At 47.8% G+C, this 21,039-nt stretch overlaps 2 protein-coding genes across 2 annotated transcripts in view; one reads left to right on the top strand and one right to left on the bottom strand.

The window, feature by feature from the left end:
• LOC146799986 (uncharacterized) overlaps positions 1-8,300 on the top strand; it is a 92,894-nt gene extending 84,594 nt beyond the window's left edge. Inside the window, exon 2 of the mRNA XM_085620921.1 lies at positions 5,000-8,300. Within this exon, the coding sequence (XP_085477047.1) occupies positions 5,452-7,053 (1,602 nt within the window). The 5' untranslated portion in view covers positions 5,000-5,451 and the 3' untranslated portion in view covers positions 7,054-8,300. The remainder of the gene's footprint in view (positions 1-4,999) is intronic.
• LOC146799985 (uncharacterized) overlaps positions 1-21,039 on the bottom strand; it is a 318,891-nt gene that overhangs the window by 181,741 nt on the left and 116,111 nt on the right.

Raw genomic sequence — 21,039 nt, 5'->3', positions numbered from 1 at the left:
AAGCTGCCACCGGCACTGTCCCTAGGTTACCGCCTAGAGTGTCAACTCCAGGGTCAAAGTGTTAGGAGGCTGCAGCAGCAACCACTCATTAAAGGGAGCTGCTGAACTTGGAGGTGGGCGCCGCTGGCCGGGGTAGCAGCACACATCTACCCCTGCTGGGTCTTACCAACGGAACCAAAGACACCAAGTGTAGCCCAGCAGGCATGCAACCTCCCAGCAATGCGCAGAGACAGACCTGTTTCCGTTCGTGCGCTGACAGCCCTTCACTGCCATGCGTGGGGAAACAAACAAGTCAATTGTTTTCAGTCGTAGACACAGCCATTAAAGAGAGATGGGGAAAATGTGAGGACGGCAGAAACAAAAAATAATTGACTGCAAAACAAATCTATATTGCAAGCAGGAGAGGCGCAGCGCTGCCGTGCCCATCATGAGCAATTTCACAGTCTGCCTCAGCTTGTTTTCGTCGCTCGCGCTCATCGTATTCCAATTCAATGCGGGATGAATATTAAGTGTCCTGCCAGCCACCCAGTGCTCCATTCATAAACGAGGACTGCAGTACAATGTGCGCTGCAGGCGCACGACCCCCCTGTGTAGTCAGCTCACAGAGAACCAGGCTCCTGGACAGTTTTACGAGCTGGATGTGACCAGCAGGCTATCTATATGCAATACGCTGTAAAATATCAATATCTCCCTAGGTCTGAAAAGGTCAAGGCAGGCTGACATTAAACACCCAGGTGCAGTAAAAGGCCAGTGACTGTAAGCACTTTCCATTAAAAGGATCTTCAGAGCAGTGTGCAAATCCGCAGACCATGGGTTATAATGTTAGAAAAGAGTCAGATATTCGCATTAGTGCTGCCTGTTAAATGCAGCAGCCTCTTCCGTTTGCAGCGGCATTTCTCTGTCACTCAATCAATCAATCAATTATAACATTTGTATAGCGCGCTACTCACCCGTAAGGGTCTCAAGGCGCTGGGGAAGAGGGGTCCGTTACTGCTCGAAAAGCCAGGTCTTGAGTTGCTTCCTGAAGGAGAGATGGTCCTGGGTTAGCCGAAGGTGGATGGGGAGGGAGTTCCATGTCTTGGCAGCCAGGTAGGAGAAGGATCTTCCTCCGGCGGTGGCTCTGTGGATGCGTGGAACGGCGGCGAGGGCGTCTCTGGTCGATCGTAGCTGGCGGGTGGGCGTGTAGAAGGTCAGGCGGTTGTTGAGGTACTTAGGGCCCAGGTCGTGGAGAGCCTTGTGTGCGTGGGTGAGGAGTCTGAACGTGATCCTCTTGCTGACGGGGAGCCAGTGCAGGTTTCTCAGGTGGCTGGAGATGTGGCTGTGTCGGGGGATGTCCAGTACGAGTCGTGCGGAAGAGTTCTGGATGTGTTGGAGTCTTTTTTGAAGTTTGGCTGTGGTTCCGGCATAGAGGGTGTTTCCATAGTCCAGTCGGCTGGTGACGAGGGCCTGGGTGACTGTCTTCCTGGTTTCGGTGGGGATCCATCGGAAGATCTTTCGGAGCATGCGCAGGGTGTTGAAGCACGATGATGAGACGGTGTTGACTTGTCTGGTCATCGAGAGGGAGGAGTCCAGGATGAAGCCCAGGTTGCGTGCGTGGTCCGTTGGCTTGGGAGTGGTGCCCAGGGCAGGGGGCCACCAGGAGTCGTCCCAGGCTGAGGGCGACGATCCCAGGATGAGGACTTCCGTCTTGTCTGAGTTCAGTTTCAGGCGGCTGTTCTTCATCCACTCGGCGACGTCTTTCATCCCTTCGTGTAGGCTGGTTCTGGCGGTGGCGGGGTCGTTGGTGAGGGAGAGGATCAGCTGGGTGTCGTCGGCATAGGAGATGATGTTGAGGTTGTGTTGGCGTGCGATGGCTGCAAGGGGGCTCATGTAGATGTTGAGGGTGGGGCTGAGTGATGATCCTTGTGGTACGCCGCAGATGACTTCGGTGGCCTCGGATCTGAACGGGGGGAGGCGGAATCTCTGGGTTCTTCTGTCGAGGAACGAGATGATCCACTCCAGTGCTTTCTCTTGGATTCCGATGTTGCTGAGGCGCTGCACTAGGGTGCGGTGGCAGACAGTGTCGAACGCTGCGGAGAGGTCCAGGAGGATGAGGGCCGCTGTTTCCCCGTTGTCGAGCAGGGATCTGATGTCGATGGGGTGGAAGTTCTTGAGGTCGGTGGGGTCCGCTGTTGGTTTCTTCAGGAGGGCGCTGAGCTCGGCGTGCTTCCAGCTCTCCGGGAAGGTGGCGGTGTTGAAGGAGGTGTTGATGATGTCCCGGAGATGGGGTGCGATGATGGAGTCGGCCTTGTTGAAGACGTGGTGGGGGCAGGGGTCGGTTGGGGATCCGGAGTGGATGGTGATCATCGTGTGGGTGGTGTCTTCGGTGCTGACTGGGGTCCAGGCGCAGAGGGTGGTGGTGGGGAGTGTTGGTTCAGTGGTTGGGTGCGTGGTCTGTGCGTCGAAGCTGTTGTGTATGTCGGCGATCTTGCGATGGAAGAACGAGGCGAGTGAGTTGCAGAGGTCTTGCGAGGGAGTGATGTCGTTGTTTCCGGCGCTGGGGTTAGTGAGCTCTTTGACGATGCTGAAGAGTTCCTTGCTGTTGTGGGCGTTGTTGTCCAGTCGTTCTTTGAATGCTGTCTTCTTGGTGGTGTGGATCAGCTGGTGGTGTTTGCGGGTGGCGTGCTTGAGGGCAGTCATGTTGTCTGTGGTCTGGTCGATGCGCCAGGCTTTCTCGAGGGTGCGGCAGATCTTCTTGGAGTTCTTAAGTTTGTCGGTGAACCAGGAGGCTTTCTTGCTGCCGGGTCCGCTGGGAGGGGTCTTCAGTGGTGCGAGGTCGTCTGCGCAGTTGGTGATCCACTGTGTGAGGTTGCAGGCTGCTTCGTTGGGGTCCGTTGTGCTGGCGGGAGGGTTCTGGCTGAGGGAGGTGGTGAGCTGGTCGGCGGTGATCTTGCTCCAACTCCTGCGAGGAACCTGTTGCGGGTGGTGGTGGGTCGTGGTTCTTCTGAAGCTAAAGTGGACGCAGCTGTGGTCAGTCCAATGAAGTCCGGTGGAGTGGCTGAAGGAGATGTACTTGCTGGAGGAGAAGACTGGGTCAAGCGTGTGGCCGGCGTAGTGGGTGGGGGTGTTCACCAGTTGCTTGAGTGCGAGGTTGGTGAGGTTATCCAGCAGGGTGGTGGTGTTGCTGTCCTTTTTGTTCTCCAGGTGGAAGTTGAGGTCCCCTAGGAGGATGTAGTCAGCGGAGGGGAGGGCGTGCCGGCTGATGAAGTCTGCGATGTCTTCGCTGAATTGTGTGCGTGGTCCCGGGGGTCTGTAGATGAGGGTGCCTCTGAGTGTGGTCTTGGGGTCGGTGTGAATCTGGAAGTGGAGGTGTTCGGCGGCGGTGAGGGTGTCATTGGAGTTGGTCGTGATGCGGATGGTGTTCTTGTGTACGATGGCGATGCCTCCTCCAGTCTGGTTGATGCGGTCCTCACACTTACACATAGCTGTTTGCCCATGTGTAGTGCGTGTCTCCAAGTGCCTCTTTGTTTCCTTTTCACGTCTAGAGAATTGTCTGTTTATTGTGTGCCTGTTTCCGTGAGTCGCACCTTCACACTGATTACCATTCTTCATCTGTGTGTGTGCTCATCTCTTTGAGGATCTAGCTTGTGCCGGTGGTGTGTCTGTCATCCCTCGAGCTCATCTGCTCATTCCTGTGTGTGTCTTGGCGCGATCAACGAATCCAGACTGCTCTGCAGCAGCCTCTGCCTCACAGAATGAGCCGTGTTTACAGAATGTTGATCATTGTAACCACCCGCTGAATTAAACACAGCAGGAATTAACACATCTTGGCAAGTATGCACAACATCCTGTGATTCTTGGCAAATCACTTAATCTCCCCATGCCTAATAAAAATGAATGTGCCTCATGTAATGTTACTAGCCCTGATACCCGATACCTTTGGTCAAGTTTGCGCTATATAAAACTCTCTCAAGAAAAAACACCAACATTTCCATGAGACCTGTCCCGGTGTGTGCATTATCACGCAGTTAAAGTATAGAAGATGCATTGGACCTCCAAAAGTGACAAGGGAGGGAGTAAAATAAAGCATGGGGAGAGGGCTGAGATTGACTAACAGAGTTACTGACACTTTTATGAAATCATATGATGGATCTAAGAAAGTTTCATTCTTGTAAATGTGTTGCAAGAGGCAATAAACAGTAACTTCTCCATGCCCTACACTCTTGCTAAAGGCTTTAAAAGGAATGCCCTCCTTACAGTAAGAATCACTGAACGAGAAAATAAATGGGGGTGAGAGTGACCCTCACTCTTCCTCCACCCATGTCTGTCTGTGTCCCCGTCCCTCTGACTCTGTATCTCTCTGCCCCATCTCTGTTTTTCATTATATCTATGGCCCTTTGACCTCTTTTTGCCTGTTCCTCTCTATGGGTCTGTCTCCTTCTGTGTTATTCCAATCCTGTCCTTCTGACTATCTATGCCCCTGTTTTTCTTCTGGCCCCTTCCTATTTGTGCCTTTATCTCCATGGTACCATCTACTTCTGCCTGTCTGTCCTGCTTTGGCTCAGAGTACCATTTGTACAAGAATAACATTTTAAGCACTTCTCAATGCAGTGCTATAATGTACCTATTAGTGCCAAAGCGTCCACGTTAAAGAACAGTAGAGGATGTGGCACCCAGGATAATCTGTTGCATGGTAAATACTTATAAGATCCCATAGGCAGGACCTATTGGCTATGCCAATGCTTGTTTAGGTTTCACTTACAGACCACTACTGTACCAATGCCTAAATATCCCAGTCCAATCATCATTGCTAATGTCTCTGTCCATTAACACATCCAGTCAGCTTTATCTCTATTAGCTGGGGCCTGGGTTATTTGTACATCTCAAAATATTTTGTTAATTTTAGCTAATTTAATGATTTAATTCGCTCAGTTTCATAATGGAAAAACAATTGGATTTATAATATCAATTTTTTGTTAATTGTAGCTTATAACATGCTAATGTCAATTTTTTCAATCAGCAGGTGAAAGAAATCTAGAATGAAATCAACAGTCAGAACATTATGTTGGACACCAGAGAAAGCAATCCTAATTTGGAGACATTAACCGTCCGAAAAGTATGAAACATATTTTGGAAACTTTAGCTCATGAAAGAAGGTCTGTGATTGCTATTGATGTGAGCTTCTGATGTAAACAGCCTTTGTCTGTTCAGAGTTGGAATCCCAAACACAAAAGGAGTGATGTGTGTCTCAAGAATATGACAGCAATGAACACTTGAAAGACCTTAAGCAATCAAGAGATCTACACATGAGAAAGAACAGAAAGATTTTATAGAAATACCCATCTGGAAAACATCAGGTACACTTCAGCATTTTAAGACCAAATAAATATACAAGACTTCAATTATAGATGAACAAAACCATACTGAATAAAACAAACAAAACTAGCTAATTAAGTTGAGATTTCAATACACATGGATCTGCAGAAAGACACAGGTCAGACTGGACCATATGAATGTACTCAGTGCGACAAAACCTTTATTACAAAGACACATCTGATACATCAGCAAACTCTTACTGGTGAGAAACCATATGAATGTTCAGAATGCTACAAAGCTTTTAATCACAAGGGTGAGCTATCACTACATCAGAGAAGTCACACTGGTGAGAAACCATATAAATGTTCTGACTGTAACAAGGCTTTCAAGCAAAAGAGTAAGCTTTCAGTACATCAGAGAAATCACACCGGTGAGAAACCTTATAAATGTTCAGAGTGTGACAAGGCTTTCATTACAAAAAGGCATTTGATGATACATCACCTATCTCACACCGGCGAGACACCATATAAATGTTCTGAATGTGACAAGGCTTTCAAGCAAAAGGCTCATCTATTGCTTCACCACAAGAATCACACTGGGGAGAAACCGTATAAATGTACAGAATGTGACAAGGCTTTCAAGCAACACTTCAAGTTGATACAACATCACAGAATTCACACTGGTGAGAAGCCATATATATGTTCTGAATGTAACAAGGCTTTCAAGCAAAAGAGTGACCTTTCATTACATCAGAGACATCACACAGGGGAGAAACCTTATAAATGTTCTGAGTGTGGCAAGGGTTTTATTACAAAAAGAGAGCTGATAATACATCAGCGAACTCATACTGGCGAGAAACCATATACATGTTCTGAATGTGACAAGGGTTTCAGTACAAAGACACGGCTGATGTTACATCAGCGAACTCATACTGGCGAGAAACCATACATATGTTTTGAATGTAGCAAGGCTTTCATTACAAAGAAACAGTTGAAGATACATCTACGAACTCATACTGGTGAAAAACCATATAAATGTTCTGCATGTGACAAGACTTTCAAGCAAAAGAGTGAATTAACATTACATGAGCGAATTCACACTGGAGAAAAACCACATAGGTGTTCTGAATGCAGTTATGCTTTCATTAAGAAAAACCAGCTGACGAGGCACCAGAGAACCCACACTGGTGAGAAACCATATCAGTGTCCTGTGTGTGACAAGGGTTTCTCTGCAAAGCAGCTGCTAACAATACATATAAGAATTCACACTGGTGAGAAACCCTATACATGTTCTGAATGTCAAAAGGCTTTTAAGAGTAATGGTGAACTTTCGCTACATCAGAGAAATCACACTGGTGAGAAACCATATAAATGTCCGGAGTGTGACAAGTGTTTCACTACAAAGCAAGTGCTAATAATACATCAAAGAGATCACACTGGAGAGAAACCATATACATGTTCTGAATGCCAAAAGACTTTCAAGCAAAGGGGTGGACTTTCAGTACATCAGAGACATCACACAGGGGAGAAACCATATACATGTTCTGAATGTGACAAGGGTTTCATTGCAAAGTCACAGCTGATGTTACATCAGCGAACTCATACTGGCGAGAAACCATACAAATGTTTTGAATGTAGCAAGGCTTTCATTACAGAGAAACAGTTAAAGATACATCTACGAACTCATACTGGTGAAAAACCATATAAATGTTCTGCATGTGACAAGACTCAAGCAAAAGAGCGAATTAACATCACATGAGCGAATTCACACTGAGGAAAAAACACATAGGTGTTCTGAATGCAGTTATGCTTCCATTAGGAAAAACCAGCTGATGAGACACCAGAGAACCCACACTGGTGAGAAACCATATTAGTGTAGTGTGTGTGACAAGGGTTTCTCTGCAAAGCAGCTGCTAACAATACATGAGAGAATCCACACAGGGGAGAAACCCTATACTTGTTCTGAATGTCAAAAGGCTTTTAAGAGTAATGGTAAACTTTCGCTACATCAGAGAAATCACACTGGTGAGAAACCCTATAAATGTCCGGAGTGTGACAAGTGTTTCACTACAAAGCAAGTGCTAATAATACATCACACTGGAGAGAAACCATGTAAATGTTCTGAATGCCAAAATACTTTCAAACAAAGGAGTGGACTTTCAGTACATCAGAGAAATCACACTTGTGAGAAACCTTATACATTTTCTGAAATTGACAAGGCTTACATTACAAAAAGACCTTTGATACATCCTCCATCTCACACCAGTGAAACACCAAATAAATGTTTTGAGTGTGATAGGAATTTCAAGCAGAATGGTCATCTATTGCATCATCACAAAAATCACACTGAGGAGAAACCCTATAAATGTACAAAATGTGACAATGCTTTCAAGCAAATTCAAGTTGATACAGCATCAGAGAAATCAAACAGAGGAGAAATCATATGAATGTGAAAAGGCTTTCAATCAACAGCATGAACTATTAGTTCATCACAGAGCCCGCACTGGGGAGGAACCATGTAAATGTACTGTATGTCAAAAGGCTTTCAAGTGAACAGGTGATCTATCACTTCATCAGAGAATACACACTGGGGCAAAACTGTATAAATAGTTCTTACTGTGAAAAGGCTTTAATCACAAAGACAAAACTGATAATACAGCTTTGAAATAAAATGGTAATCTGTAATTTTATATAAGAAGCCGCTCAAAGAAAAATCATGAAAATGCTCTAAGTGCAAAAAGCATTTTATTTCAGAGAGATCCAGTGACTTATCATATAATTCACAGTAGAGAGAAAGCATGTAAATGTTCTGAATGTGACAAGGAATTCACTCCCAAGATATAGCTAAAAAGAAATAAGATAACACATGCTGTTGAGAAATTTATATATGTTTTGAATGTGATACAGCTTTCATGCAAAATAATAATATTTCAACTATCAGGAAATTATGTAAGTTGTCCTAATTTGTCAGGAATTCAATTAAAGAAGGACAGGTGATACAACCAATCAATCAATCATGTGTTTGTTGCCTGCCACTACTCACCCGTAAGGGTCTCAAGGCGCTGGGGAGGAGGGGAGGTGCAGGTTCCAGTCCATCAAGGAGGAGGTCTGTCGAAGGGCCAAGTTTTGAGGTTTCTCGTGAAGATGGGAAGTGATGTCTGTCTGAGGTGGAGCCGTAGGGCGTTCCAGGCTCTGGCTGCGAGGAAGGAGAAGGAGCGGCCTCTCGATCTGGTCTTTCTGGCTCGGGGGACCACAGCGTAGGAGAGCTCGGCTGATCGTAGGGTTCTTTGGGGTGCTTGGAATTTGAATCGGCTGTTCAGGTATGCTGGTCCGGTGTTGTGGAAGGCTTTGTGTGCGTGGGTGAGAATCTTGAAGGTGAGTCTAACCTTGATGGAGAGCCAGTGTAGTGTGCGCAGGTGCTGGGCGATATCGCAGTGTCTTGGCAGGTTGAAGATCAATCTTGCGGCAGCGTTCTGGATGTTTTGTAGCTTGCGGGTGAGGTTTTTGTTTATTCCGACATAGAGGGCATTGCAGTAGTCTGCTGGTGATGAGGAAGTGAATGACGGTCTTTCTGTGCTCGAGGGGGATCCATTTGAAGGTCTTACGCAGGAGGTGGAGGGTGTGAAAGCAGAGGATGTGACGGAGTTGATCTGGCGGTCCATTTTGAGCTCGGAGTCCAGGATGATTCCAAGGATGCATGTGTGGTTGGTGGGGGTGGGTGGGCTTCTGAGGGTGGTGGGCCATCAGGTGTCATTCCAGGCGTCGGGGTGTGGGCCCATGATGAGTACTTCTGTTTTGTCAGTGTTGAGTTGTAGGCAGCTGCTTTTCATCCATTTGGCGACAGCTTCCATGCCTTCTTGAAAGTTGTGTTTGGCTGCGTTGGGTTCGTTGGATAGGGAGAGGATGAGTTCGGTGTCCTCTGCGTATGAAACAATGTTGAGTCCGTGGGTTCTGACGATGGGGGCGAGCGGAGACATGTAGACGTTGAAGAGCGTGGGGCTGAGGGAGGACCCCTGGGGGACTACACAGGTGGTTGTTGTAGGATCCGAGAGGAAAGGAGGGAGTCTGACCTGCTGCTTTCTGCCAGAGAGGAAAGAGAGGATCCAGTCAAGGGCCTTATCCCGGATCACTGCATCGTGGAGTCTGCATGTTAGGGTGCAGTGGGAGACTGTGTCGAAGGCCGCTGAGAGGTCGAGGAGGATGAGGGCTACTGTTTCTCCTCTGTCCAGGAGGGAACGGATGTCGTCTGTTGCGGCGAGGAGGGTGGTTTCTGTGCTGTGTTTTTTCTGAAGCCGGATTGGGAGGAGTCGAGGATGTTGTTCTCTTCGATGAAGGTGGCGAGTTGGCTGTTAATGGCTTTCTCGATGACTTTCGCTGGGAGCGGTAGCAGGGAAATGGGTCTGTAGTTTTTGAGGTTGGTTGGGTCCGTCTAGTGTGTCTTCAGGAGGGGGTTGATCTCTCGTGTTTCCAGTCGTCGGGGAAGGAGGTGTTCGCCAGGGAGCGGTTGATGGTGTTGCGAAGTATGGGTGCAATGGTGTCTGCGGCTCTGTTGAAAATGTGGTGGGGGCAGGGGTCTGTGGGGGCCCGGAGTGGATTGTCTTCATCGTCTTCAGTGTGTCTGTGGTGGTGTGGGCTGTCCAGCTGTCAATCGTTGGCTTCAGGGTGTCGGGGGAGGCTGGTGAGGGTTCAGTGTGTAAGTTGTCATTGAAGTTGTCGTAAATGTTCTTGATTTTGTGGTGAAAGAAGGTGCTGAGTTTGTTGCAGAGGTCTTGTGAGGAAGGAATGTCAGAAGCCTCGCTGGTGGAATGAACAAACTCCTTGATGATGCTGAAGAGTTCTTTGCTGTTGTGCGCGTGTGTGGTGATTCTGTCTTTGATCACTATTTTTCACATATTTATGATGAGTTGGTGGTGGGTGTTAGCTCTGAAGTTGTTGTGGGCTTCTGTGTATTTGGAGTTCCTCCAGGCCTTTTCGAGGCGGCGGCATGTGTGTCTGGACTCTCGAAGTGTGGTGGTAAACCATCTAGCTTTCTTCACGTGTGTGTTGTTCTTCTTGAGGGGGCTATGGTGTTGGCACTGTCGGAGATCCATCTGTGCAGAGTTCGGGCTGCGGTGTTGGGGTGGTCGTCTTCCGCGGCAGTTGGGGTGGAGTTGCCAAGTGAGGAGGTGAGCTGATCGTCAGTGATTTTGGTACAGTTTCTTCGTGGGAGCAGGTGCTGGTGTCTGTGGATGGTGGGTGTTCTGAAGGTGAAGTGGATGCATGGATGGTCTGTCCACGGGAGTTGGGTGGTGTGGCTGTAAGTGAAGGAGTTTCCTGTTCTGAAGAGGGGGACAAGGGTGTGTCCTGCTGAGTGTGTCGGAGTCCAATGTTGTGGAGGTTGTCCAGAAGGGATGTGGTGTTGGGGTCTAGTTGGTTGTCGAGGTGGAAGTTGAGGTCTCCCAGCAGGGTGTATTTGCGGATGCGATGGCTTGCTGGGAGATGATGTTCGTGACAGAGTTGGTGAAAGGTCCGCAGGGTCCGGGGAGACGGTAGATGAGAGTTCCTCGGAGGGTGGTGGTAGGGCTGGCCTGTATCTTGAAGTGTAGGTGTTCTATCAGGTCTGTGGGCTCGTCAGGGGAGTGTGCTAGGTCGGAGGGTGGATTTGTGGACGATGGCGATTCTTTCTCCCGGGCGGGTGGGGCGGTCCTTCCTGGAGATCTTGTATCCTTGGGGCATGGCAATGGTGATGGCGATGTCTGGTCCCAAAGTGGTGTTGGTGCAGGTTCTGGTGAAGAATGCTAGGTCGGGTTGGTGCTTTTGAGGAGGTCCCAGATTTTGGTGGCGTGTTTGTGGACTGATCGGACGTTAGGGAGGATGCATTGCAGGGTCTTCGGTTCAGTTGTGTTCTTGCGGGTCGGTTGTGCTGGGTCCGTGTTCCTGGCGGAGCTGCCGGTGTGCCGGCAGCGGTGACAGCTGAAGTGTCCGTGGGTGTCGGCTGGTGATGCTAGCTTGCAGTTGCTGTTGCGGCCTGGTTTGAGTGCGTGGAGTGCCCTCGGTTGTAGCGTTGGCAGTGCGAGATCCAGGGTTCCTGGCGCTGGTCGCGTTCAGGTCACGGACGGGCGCAGACGGGCTTGACTTTGGCACGTCTTTGCCACGCCTGCTGCGCGTGGCCGCCATTAAGTAGGAGTCGGGAAGGGCTGAACACCTGGGAGGTGAGAGCGGGGAGGAGAACTGGCTTGGGCTGGTCGCGCTGGGGGGGAGGGACTGCAGGGGAGCAGCGGCAGGTAGAAGAACAGGCGCAAAAGTGGGAAAAAGGAAAGGAAAAGTGAAGGAAAGTGGAGAAAAGAGTGAAAATAAAAGAGAGTGAAAGGGTGAAAATACAAATGAAGAGTGAAAAACGAGGAAAAACGGAGCAGAAAGGAGAGGATAGAGCGGAGCGAGAGAAGGAGTCACAGGTCCACTGGACCACCAGGGATGAGTCACAGGTATAACCTGCCGTTGGAGGAGGGCCTCGAACACCAACACAGAGTGCAGGGGCTCAGGAGGGCCTCACTTAATGGTGGAGCTGCGAGGGAGGGAGAGTCAGTGGTCTTAGTACAGAGTAAATTAAGGCACCAGCATTAATGATACTGTCATGCCTACAGACTATCAACCGGTTCTGCAGTGTGGAGGAGGTAATAAGTAGTGTTTCAACAATTACATTTGGCTGTGCAATATTTCGTTTATTTGTAATGTTTGGCACTACTCCCATCAGGTGGTACACCATCCGCTCATGGGGGGGGGAAGGAAGCAATTCCTTTTTATTATATAACCCTCACACACACTAGAAGTGTCATGCTTCATCATCGGGATCACCCTGACTCCTAAATGTCAGAGTGGGCTCGACCATATTCCAGGGAGCACTTAGGAGAAATAGGCCAGGGGGTTTAAAGATTAAAAATCCTCAGTTAACTCCAGGTACCCCTTTATTGGGGGAGTTACAGGGGATATTAAAAATAAGGAAGCAGGGTTGTAAGGGTGCAATAGTCCTATGACCCTAGTGCCAACATGTTTCAGCCCTTAGTGTTTGGCCTGAGCGGGTCCTGGGATTTCTTCAGGGCAACTTAGATTCCCTACATGGATTGCCGTAAGGTACTACCTTGTTTCTGAAAAAATGTGCAGAAAGCTGCGCCTAAAGACCATTCTGGTATATACTTATCCTTGATCCTATACTTTGGTTTATTGTGTCCAACCTGTGAAAAAAACAGTGTTTAACTGTTAGCTTGTGTATCCAACTCATGCTGCGCTCATATTATCAATATGACCAGTCTATGTGGAAGACTCAGTGCTCGTTCATGCATCGTGCATAGTGTACTCAAACTTTTAGAACACTTAGTGGGTGTCTGGACCCCCAGATACCCCCATGTGAGTCGTAGTGTCATTTGCACATCACCACACAATCGGTGAAAATAGACGTAAAGATGTAGTACCTGTACACCCCCTCCATACCATCATGCACCATTAAAATAATGCACCCAGGTGTTTTGTCACTCATAGCCATTTCGCCTATCATAGGTGATATATTATTATCAGTATATCGTCCCATGCGTCCTTACCCTTGTGTGTGTGTTTGTGACATATTCGGCGGTACTTTGGTACACATCCTTCGGAGACTGGTGAAAACACTACTCTCTCCTTTTTTCTCCTGGTCACTCGCAATCAGTGTATGACTATAGGGCTACCCCTCACTCTGCATTTCCTTGAGAAACGTTAAGTCCACCACAGAAGGGTAAGGACTTACTGTTTCTATCTTTTTTTCACAGGTTGGAAGCACAGAGATGCGACATATTGTTGTAAATATGTTGCATCCCTGTGCTTCCAAACTAACGCAGCGCAGCAAAATGAATTGCTGCACCGTCCTGCTCTGGTTTATTGTAAATCTGCCCCTAGGAGTTTACAATAGAACCTATGGATGGCGCGAGAGAGTGGAAAGACCCATCTTTATATGAGTTAGGCGGTCCACAATAGTCAGGAAATAGTCAAAATATCATCAATGTATACTATAACAAAGTACTCTAAAAAGTCTTGTAAGACGTCATTAATAAAACAGTTGAAATGCAGCAGGGATATTGCACTGTTCAAAGGGGATAACACAATTCAAAGAGTCCGTACAGTGTCCTGGAGGCTATGTATCACTCACCCCCTCTCTGATACAGACAAGATGGTAAGTTCCACTTAAATCCAGTTTGGTTCCGGCTTTTGCTTTCCTCGCCTGATGCTGTAAGATGGGACTGAGAGGAAGAAAGTACTGATTCATTACAGTTATGTTCTTCAATGCAGGGTAGTCTACTCAAGGCCTTTATTGCCTGTGAAACAAAAAAGATTTAGTGGCAATTTTTTTTAATTATTTGTCCAAATATTCATGTAAATGTATAACTTCACTTTCCTCAAAAGCACAGTATATTAGCACCCAGAATGAGGTCAGTCTGGCAGTCATAGGTTCTATGTGGAGATAGTATTGCAACCCCTCTCCTCACTAAACTCCTCTGAGGAGGACAGATATATTTCTAAACACATCTGAGGAGGACAGATATATTTCTGGCACATCCACATCTGCTGCGGCCACAGAATGTGAAATATGCAGGGAGTACTAACAATCATGGAATATACCTATACACACGTTTTCCAAAATACTTACTTGAACTGACTGGTCCATGATTACGAGGGTTATGTAATGTTAACCATGGCATCCCTAAAGGTATTTGAAACTGTGGTGCATCTATAATGTCAAATTGAATCTGCTCTTAATGGTTTGTTCCCTTCCTCATTGTTTAAGAACAATCTCACTAGGTGGTGTGGCCAAGCTGTCAGCCAGTATGGCCGCTTGAATGCGGAGCTCCGTCACGGAGATCAGAGTTCATCCCATTACCCAGGGGGTATCCTGATGGTAGTAGAGATGAAGGAAGATTGAAGAAAAGCTGCACTGACAAGGGGTGGGAAAATCTGAGCGATTTACATTCAGAATTGGTAAATTCACCCACTTTAGGCTGATGCATGGATTGTAGCCTCAGTCTGGCAGCTAGAAGGGCCGCTGGTGACCCTGATTAACTTCCACAAATTACCCTTTATAACTGGTGGCACTAGTGCTCTTCACGGGGTCCCATAATCCCCTTGGATCCTTCAGCCGCCATTTTGATTGATACCTTCTACAGCACTGTGTCTGGCTTGCGAATAGGGTCGGATTGGGATTAGAAATCGACCCTGGCACGCAAAAAACAGTGGCCACATTTGCATAATGCCTTTCCGCAAAACACTGCTTCAGTGAAGTTTTATAAAATAGAAGGGGAGAGGGGTCTCTGACAAAGGCATGCTTTCTTAACTTTACTTAAATTTAAAAAAAACAAGTGACGCCACTCCTGCTCAGGCCCCCTGCCCCTGCTCAATATCCATACATTAATGGGCCGGCCCAGGGAGAGAAAGGGAGTGATACCTCTGCCCGTTTATAAAGGGGAGGTAATGGATGCCCATCTGCCTCCAGAAAGGCCACTCAGGCACCCACTGGACCACTGGTGGCATCTGAACACCACAGACATCGCCCCCCAGGCTGCCCATAAAGGCAGCCCACAGCTGGAACTCGTATACCGGCCCCCCAGCCATTGCCCGAGTGCCTGCCTTACCAATCCGACCCTGCCTGCGACCAATGAAATGGAGCTGCTCCACCTGAGCCCCTCATGCTGATGGCAGGCATGAGAAAACAGAAGAGAGTGCTGGAAACATCCAAGGTTGCTCAGCTGCCCAGATATGCATGACATGCACAGCTAGAGGGGTGAAAGAATAATAAACCCTTGCCGACTGCAGTGAATCAGCATACCCAGTCACAAATACATCTAGCCCCACAAGAAGGCCAAATACTACATTATCAGCCCCTTCACTTATGCATATGTACACCAGGGTCAAAAACATTAGTGCACCAGTGCTGAACAACAGTGGGCCCAGAAACCCTGTCCATGCATTGACCACCATAACTGTAGTCCTCCAATACAATATAACATGCAGAGACAAGAGGCTGGAATATGAGCAGCAGGATGACGCAGGACCGGTCACAAACACAGAAACTAATAATATTCTGCTGGTTCTTAACCACATCCATGCTCAGGACGGCTCCCGGCCGTCATGAGTCACTGTAGTCGAGTGCTTATGACGGCCGGGAGCCGTCCGACCGTTGCCGCTCCGCCCACGCGCAGCTAATTCCCCGCCTGTGCTGGCAAATTAATTAGTGGGCGGAGTTTGGACGGCTCCCGGCCGTCATGAGCACAAGCCCACCATGATTTATGATGGCCGGGAGCCGTCCTGGGTACCTGGGCGCCACGCCCAGCCCCCCCCCCCTCGCATCGCGGTGGAATTTGCCGCACGTGGAAGGGGTTAAAGATATCAAACATATCAAAACAATAGATAGTAAATCTGATGCGGATTCTGCCTGTGTGGATCTGTGATTAGAGAGACTGAACTGCAGTGGTGGGAGGAGTATCGCCCACTGCTGAAATGGGGAAAAAAATGATAACTCATCGTTATTATCATTTTATTTTTCCTATTGCAGTCAGTGGCTCTAGGGTGGACGGGACTGGCCAGAGCAGAGGGAGGAGTGGCATGCATGCGCTGTCGCAGGGAGACCTAAAAAGCATATGCGGGAAGCCAGAGTGCTGCCCATTAGCATTTCTCACAACAAAGATACCACCCCTTGTTCACTGTAATAGTTACCCATGTGTGTGAGGGCCTATGTGTGTGAGGTCCCATGTGTTTGAGAGCTCGTGTGAGGGACCATGTGTGTGAGGGCCCATGTGTGTAGGAGCTCATGTATGTGAGGGCTCATGTGTATGAGGGCTCATTGTTGTGAGGGCCCATGAGTGTGAGGGCCTATGTGTGTGAGAGCTCATGTGTGTGAGAGCTCATGTGTGTGAGGGCTCATGTGTGTGAGGGCCCATGTGTGTGAGGGCCCATGTGTGTGAGGGTCCGTGGAGAGCCCATGTGTGTGAGGGCCCATGTGTGTGAAAGCTTGTGTGTGAGGGCTCATGTGTGTGAGGGCCCATGTGTGTGAGGGCCCATGTGTGTGAGGGCCCATGGGTGTGTGGGCTCATGAATGTGAGGGCTCATGTGTGTGAGAGCTCGTGTGTGAGAGCTCATGTGTGTGGGGGCCCACGTGTGTGAGAACTCATGCATTCACATCCCCGCATTTAAAAACTGTGATTACTGTTCCTTTCCACAGCCCACAATCCTTGACCTGTACAACCGCTGTGTGACCTGAAGCGCGTCATATCATATGAGCTTCCACACCAGAGAGCTGAATCCAGAATCAAACTGTGCTGGGGAGGACCCTGAAGGCCAGATGCTACTCATGGCTGTAGTCACACAAGTAACTGTACACCTGATCAGGAGTGTACATACACTGGGAAAGAATAAAGAAGTTACTTAATAACGAGATACACATTCAGAGTAAGGATAGTGCCATTAAACATACAAGATGTGCATAGAATATCTAGCTGCAATCTGATTGGGCACTAAGGTTATACTAGACAAGTTTGTTTAGGCAGCAACCAATCCGATAAAGTGTAGCTGTGGAGCGTGACCCACAAAGAGGTGAGTAGAAATGGGCAAATTTGATGAAGAATAACAAGAAATCAGGCATTGACAGCTGCTTCACACAGCCAGGCATCAGCTGAACCACTTCGAATGGTCATTGATAATAAACCTTTTGCCATGAATAAAAACACACTAATGGGTTCACATCACCTCACAGTGAGAGGACGTGGAACTGAAACACTTTCCTTTCTTTAAAAAAAATAAAATGCAATAATAAAACAGCAGGCACATTATTATTTTAGAAGTGAAGGTACCTTTCACGCTCCTATGCTTCATCTCCAACTTGTTCCCTTCCTTTTCTGTCCTTCCCACCTCTCTTCCACAATGACCTGCCACTTCTCTCCACCTTAAACAGCTGTCCCTCCTTCCACCACTGACGATTCAAAAGGCTCACACCTTTGTACCTCACTTCCACAGGATTGTGGCACTTGGATAATGTTCTCTGTACAAACATGGGCATTTTAAGGATGTTGGGGGCCCTGGGCCGAAAGTATTTTGGGGGCCCCTGTTCGGAACAGCTTTGAATTTATGATCCAATTTCAGCTCTTTCATGCCCTCTTTGGCCAGGCCACTGACGGGGCAGACGCACACTCGTCCAAATTCTAAATGTTTTCACATCTAATATTCATGGATAGTGACATGTATTTTCAATATTGTAACACAGCAGCAGCTCACTAATATTACTGCAAATAATCTGTGTGACACCCTAACATTTCCCATATGTCAGGTCCCTTTTTTAATGTAAAAGAATGTTTTTATGGATGTTACATGAAACATAAACACATTTCTCTGCAAAATATCTATAATAGACTCACATATCGGCATCATTAAGAAATAAACTAAAGGAAATGGGGGCAGATTTACAAGCCCCCTGCGCCACCAGTACGTTGCTTTTTGTGACGTACTGGTGGCGTATTTTACTGCTCCATATTTACAAGGACAGTAAAAGCCACCCTGCGTGGCTTTTCCTGTTCTTGTAAATATGACCCTTTTACGAGCAGCACTTTGTGTGAAAGGGGCGTCCCATGGGTGTTGCTGTGGGTGTTCCCACGCAACACCCATGGATCAAGACACATTACCAGATTTACGAAGAATCGTAAATCTGGAAATGCGTGTGAATGCTGCACCTCCCCAGGGGAGGCGCAACGAGGAGAAATGTTTTCATTTCTCCTCGTTTTTTCCTCTTTCAATGCATGCTGCATTCTACAGCATGCGTTGAAAGAGGAAAATGCCTGTAGTGATTATTTTTGTACAGGAAGGTGTCCCTTCCTGCAAAAAACAATCTCCCCATGACGCAGGCATCCTTTCACCATGGTGCAAGGGTGCCTGCGCTGGCACATGGCAGCTGTTTGTGCCCCAGCGCAGGGGAGAGCACAGGAATGCGACATAGTATTGTAAATATGTCGCATTCCTGTGCTTTGGAAGTGCCGCAGCGTGGCGCAGCCAAAGGGCTTGTTTTGCCGCACTGCGGAATTATTCTGGGGCATCAGGACAAGACTCTGCAGAACAGAGCTGGCTTTATCAGGGGGGCCGTGAAAGGCTTGAGCCCGGGGCCAGAGCCAACTTTGCCCATGCCAGAAAACATCTCTGCTTACAAACGCCAGATTTTTAATTCCGCAGTTTGCTGCTTTTTAGTTCTGGAGGTTGCGCCCTTCTCATCTTCATATCCTTTTCTAACTTTTCCACTTTCTCCCTTGCATCTGACCACAGTTTTTTCATGCTTTTTAGGTCTCGCCTACGCAGCGCGCATGTGCTATCAAGGAGGGGACCTCTTGGAATCGATTCGCTTTTTCGCCCAAAAACGTGCACGCTTTGCATTGCTTTCAATGGCAACACATGCACGTTTGGCGGTTCCCTTGCGGGAGTGAGCTTTGGCGACATCTGTTTGTCATTAACTTGCAAACAGATGGTGCCACTGCTCGCTCACGCAAGGGAAACGCTTTGTGGATCTGTTTTTTTTTTTTGCTTGTCAGTTATTGCAGGCACACTTCCCCCACTTTAAATAAACTTTTGTTTACCTACCGCCACACTCACGGCCTCGGGCCCTCTATTATATCTTTCTACGATGTATTTTTTTGCTCGTCAGTTTCTGTAGGCACACTTCCCCCACTTCAAATAAACTTCTGTTTACCTAACGCCACACTCACGGCCTTAGCATTTTTTTTAAGCTTTTCTCCTGAAAACATTGTAGGCACGAAAGGGCTTTTATTTCTAAGGTGCTTCTGCATAAAGATGTATACCGGGCCGTAATGTTAGTGCCTGCAAGGAAGGACGGGGTTGTCAGAATTTCTTTGGGAATAGGTGCGAAGTCGCTTTGTATTTCGTGTCCGGGATATGGGTTTTTTTTCAGACCTAAACAGATGCGCTGTTAACATCCAATGCCAGTGCACATATTTACTTCACTAAAGCACACGCTGTGTGCACCCATATGCATAGTGCTGCTGCCCGCCCCCTCTTTGTCTGCTCCCCCCCTTGCCTCACATTATTACGTAGTTCACAAAGAAATGTTGTATCAGGGCCGTTGTTACCGCGTTCAGGGGCCTTATATGTTATCACGTGCTGTGGCATTATATTAAGCTTGTGGTAAACACTGCCTACTCCTCCGTAATCCTATTTTGTATACCAGTTTTATGCCGATTTTGCAGTGTATTAGGCAAATTTGTTGGGTCGTAGTCAAATTAGGGCAGTAATATTAGTACGTGCAAGGAGCTTAATTTAGGGTGGTGTGTGCCGGGAAACTTAGCATTTTTTTAAAGTTTTTCTCCTGTAAACATTTTAGGCACGAAAGTCCGGGACATGTTTTTTTAGGTCTCGCCTACGTAGCGCGCATGCGCTGCGTAGGAGGGGACCTCTTGTAATCGATCAGCTTTTCCCCCAAAAACGTGCACGCTTTGCATTACTTTCAATTGCAACGCGTGCACGTTTAGCGTTTCCCGTGCGGGAGCGAGCTTTGGCAACATCTGGTGGAATTATCTTGCAAACAGATGGTGCCCCTGCTCGTTCCTGCAAGGGAAACATACCGTGTCAGTTTCCTGAGCAGTGAGCAGTGATTCCAGGTGCTAGCGAAGCGAGTGCTCATTTGAAAGAATAGTTCGTGTCACAGTGATACATTTACATGTTTCTGCCATAAAAGCTTGGTTATCTCTGCCCCAGCAGCTAACAGCGTGTATGTGGCCACCGCACGCAACCTTTCCCAGAATCCTTCTCAAGTGCTCAGGCTCATTAAAGTGTCCTTGTGTAACGTAAATAGAGCTTATGTAAAGCGCTCCAAAACCTCTGGGTCGAGTTTGCACTATATAAATCTGTCTAAAAAAAAGTGAAATGACCTGCCTCAGTTCCAATGCAAGGAGAGGCATACTGTAAACAGTGCTGCAGGTGGGGCTTGCAGCTTCGTGGGGCTTTGAAGCACAGCCCTGTGAACGCAGTGACGTAGTTGAGTAGTTTGCTCTTTAAAACGTGGTTTGCTGTAGGTTGGTGTTTTACTGTCCCCAAGCTCCATTGGCGCCTTTTTGTTGGGCGAAACCCACTGTATATTGTGAGTGTACTAACAAACAAAATGTAAGAGCCGAGTGAGCAGTGATTCCGGGTGCTAGCGAAGCGAGTGCTCATTTGAAAGAATAGTTTGTGTCACGGAAAAATTTACATGTTTCTGCCATAACAGCTTGGTTATCTTTGCCCCAGCAGCTAACAGCGTGTATGTGGCCACCGCACACAACCTTTCCCAGAATCCTTCTCTCGTGCATAGGCTCATTAATGTGTCCTTGTGTAACGTAACTAGAGCTCATGTAAAGTGCTTCAAAACCTTCGGCTCGAGTTTGCGCTGTATAAATCTGTCTAAAAAAAAAAGTTAAACGACTTGTCTCTGTTCCAATACAAGGGAGAGGCCTACTGTAAACAGCACTGCAGGTGGGGCCTGCAGCCTCGTGGCGCTTTGAAGCACAGCCCTGTGAATGCAGCGCATCTGATGCTCCAAGCACAGCCCTGTGAATGCAGTGCACCTAATGCTCCAAACACAGCCCTGTGACCGCAGCGCACGTAATGCTCCGAGTTCCGTGCAGTGCGTGCACCAGGTAAAGTTTGTAAAGGTGGGGGTGGGGGTGCAGTGTTGTTGCAAGGGCAGTTCATAATCGGGGCAGAAGAGCCTAACTAT

This window comes from Triturus cristatus, chromosome 8 (genome assembly GCF_964204655.1).
Source record: "Triturus cristatus chromosome 8, aTriCri1.1, whole genome shotgun sequence".
NCBI classification, from domain to species: Eukaryota; Metazoa; Chordata; class Amphibia; order Caudata; family Salamandridae; genus Triturus; species Triturus cristatus.
This window is presented reverse-complemented; position numbering and strand designations above follow the sequence as displayed.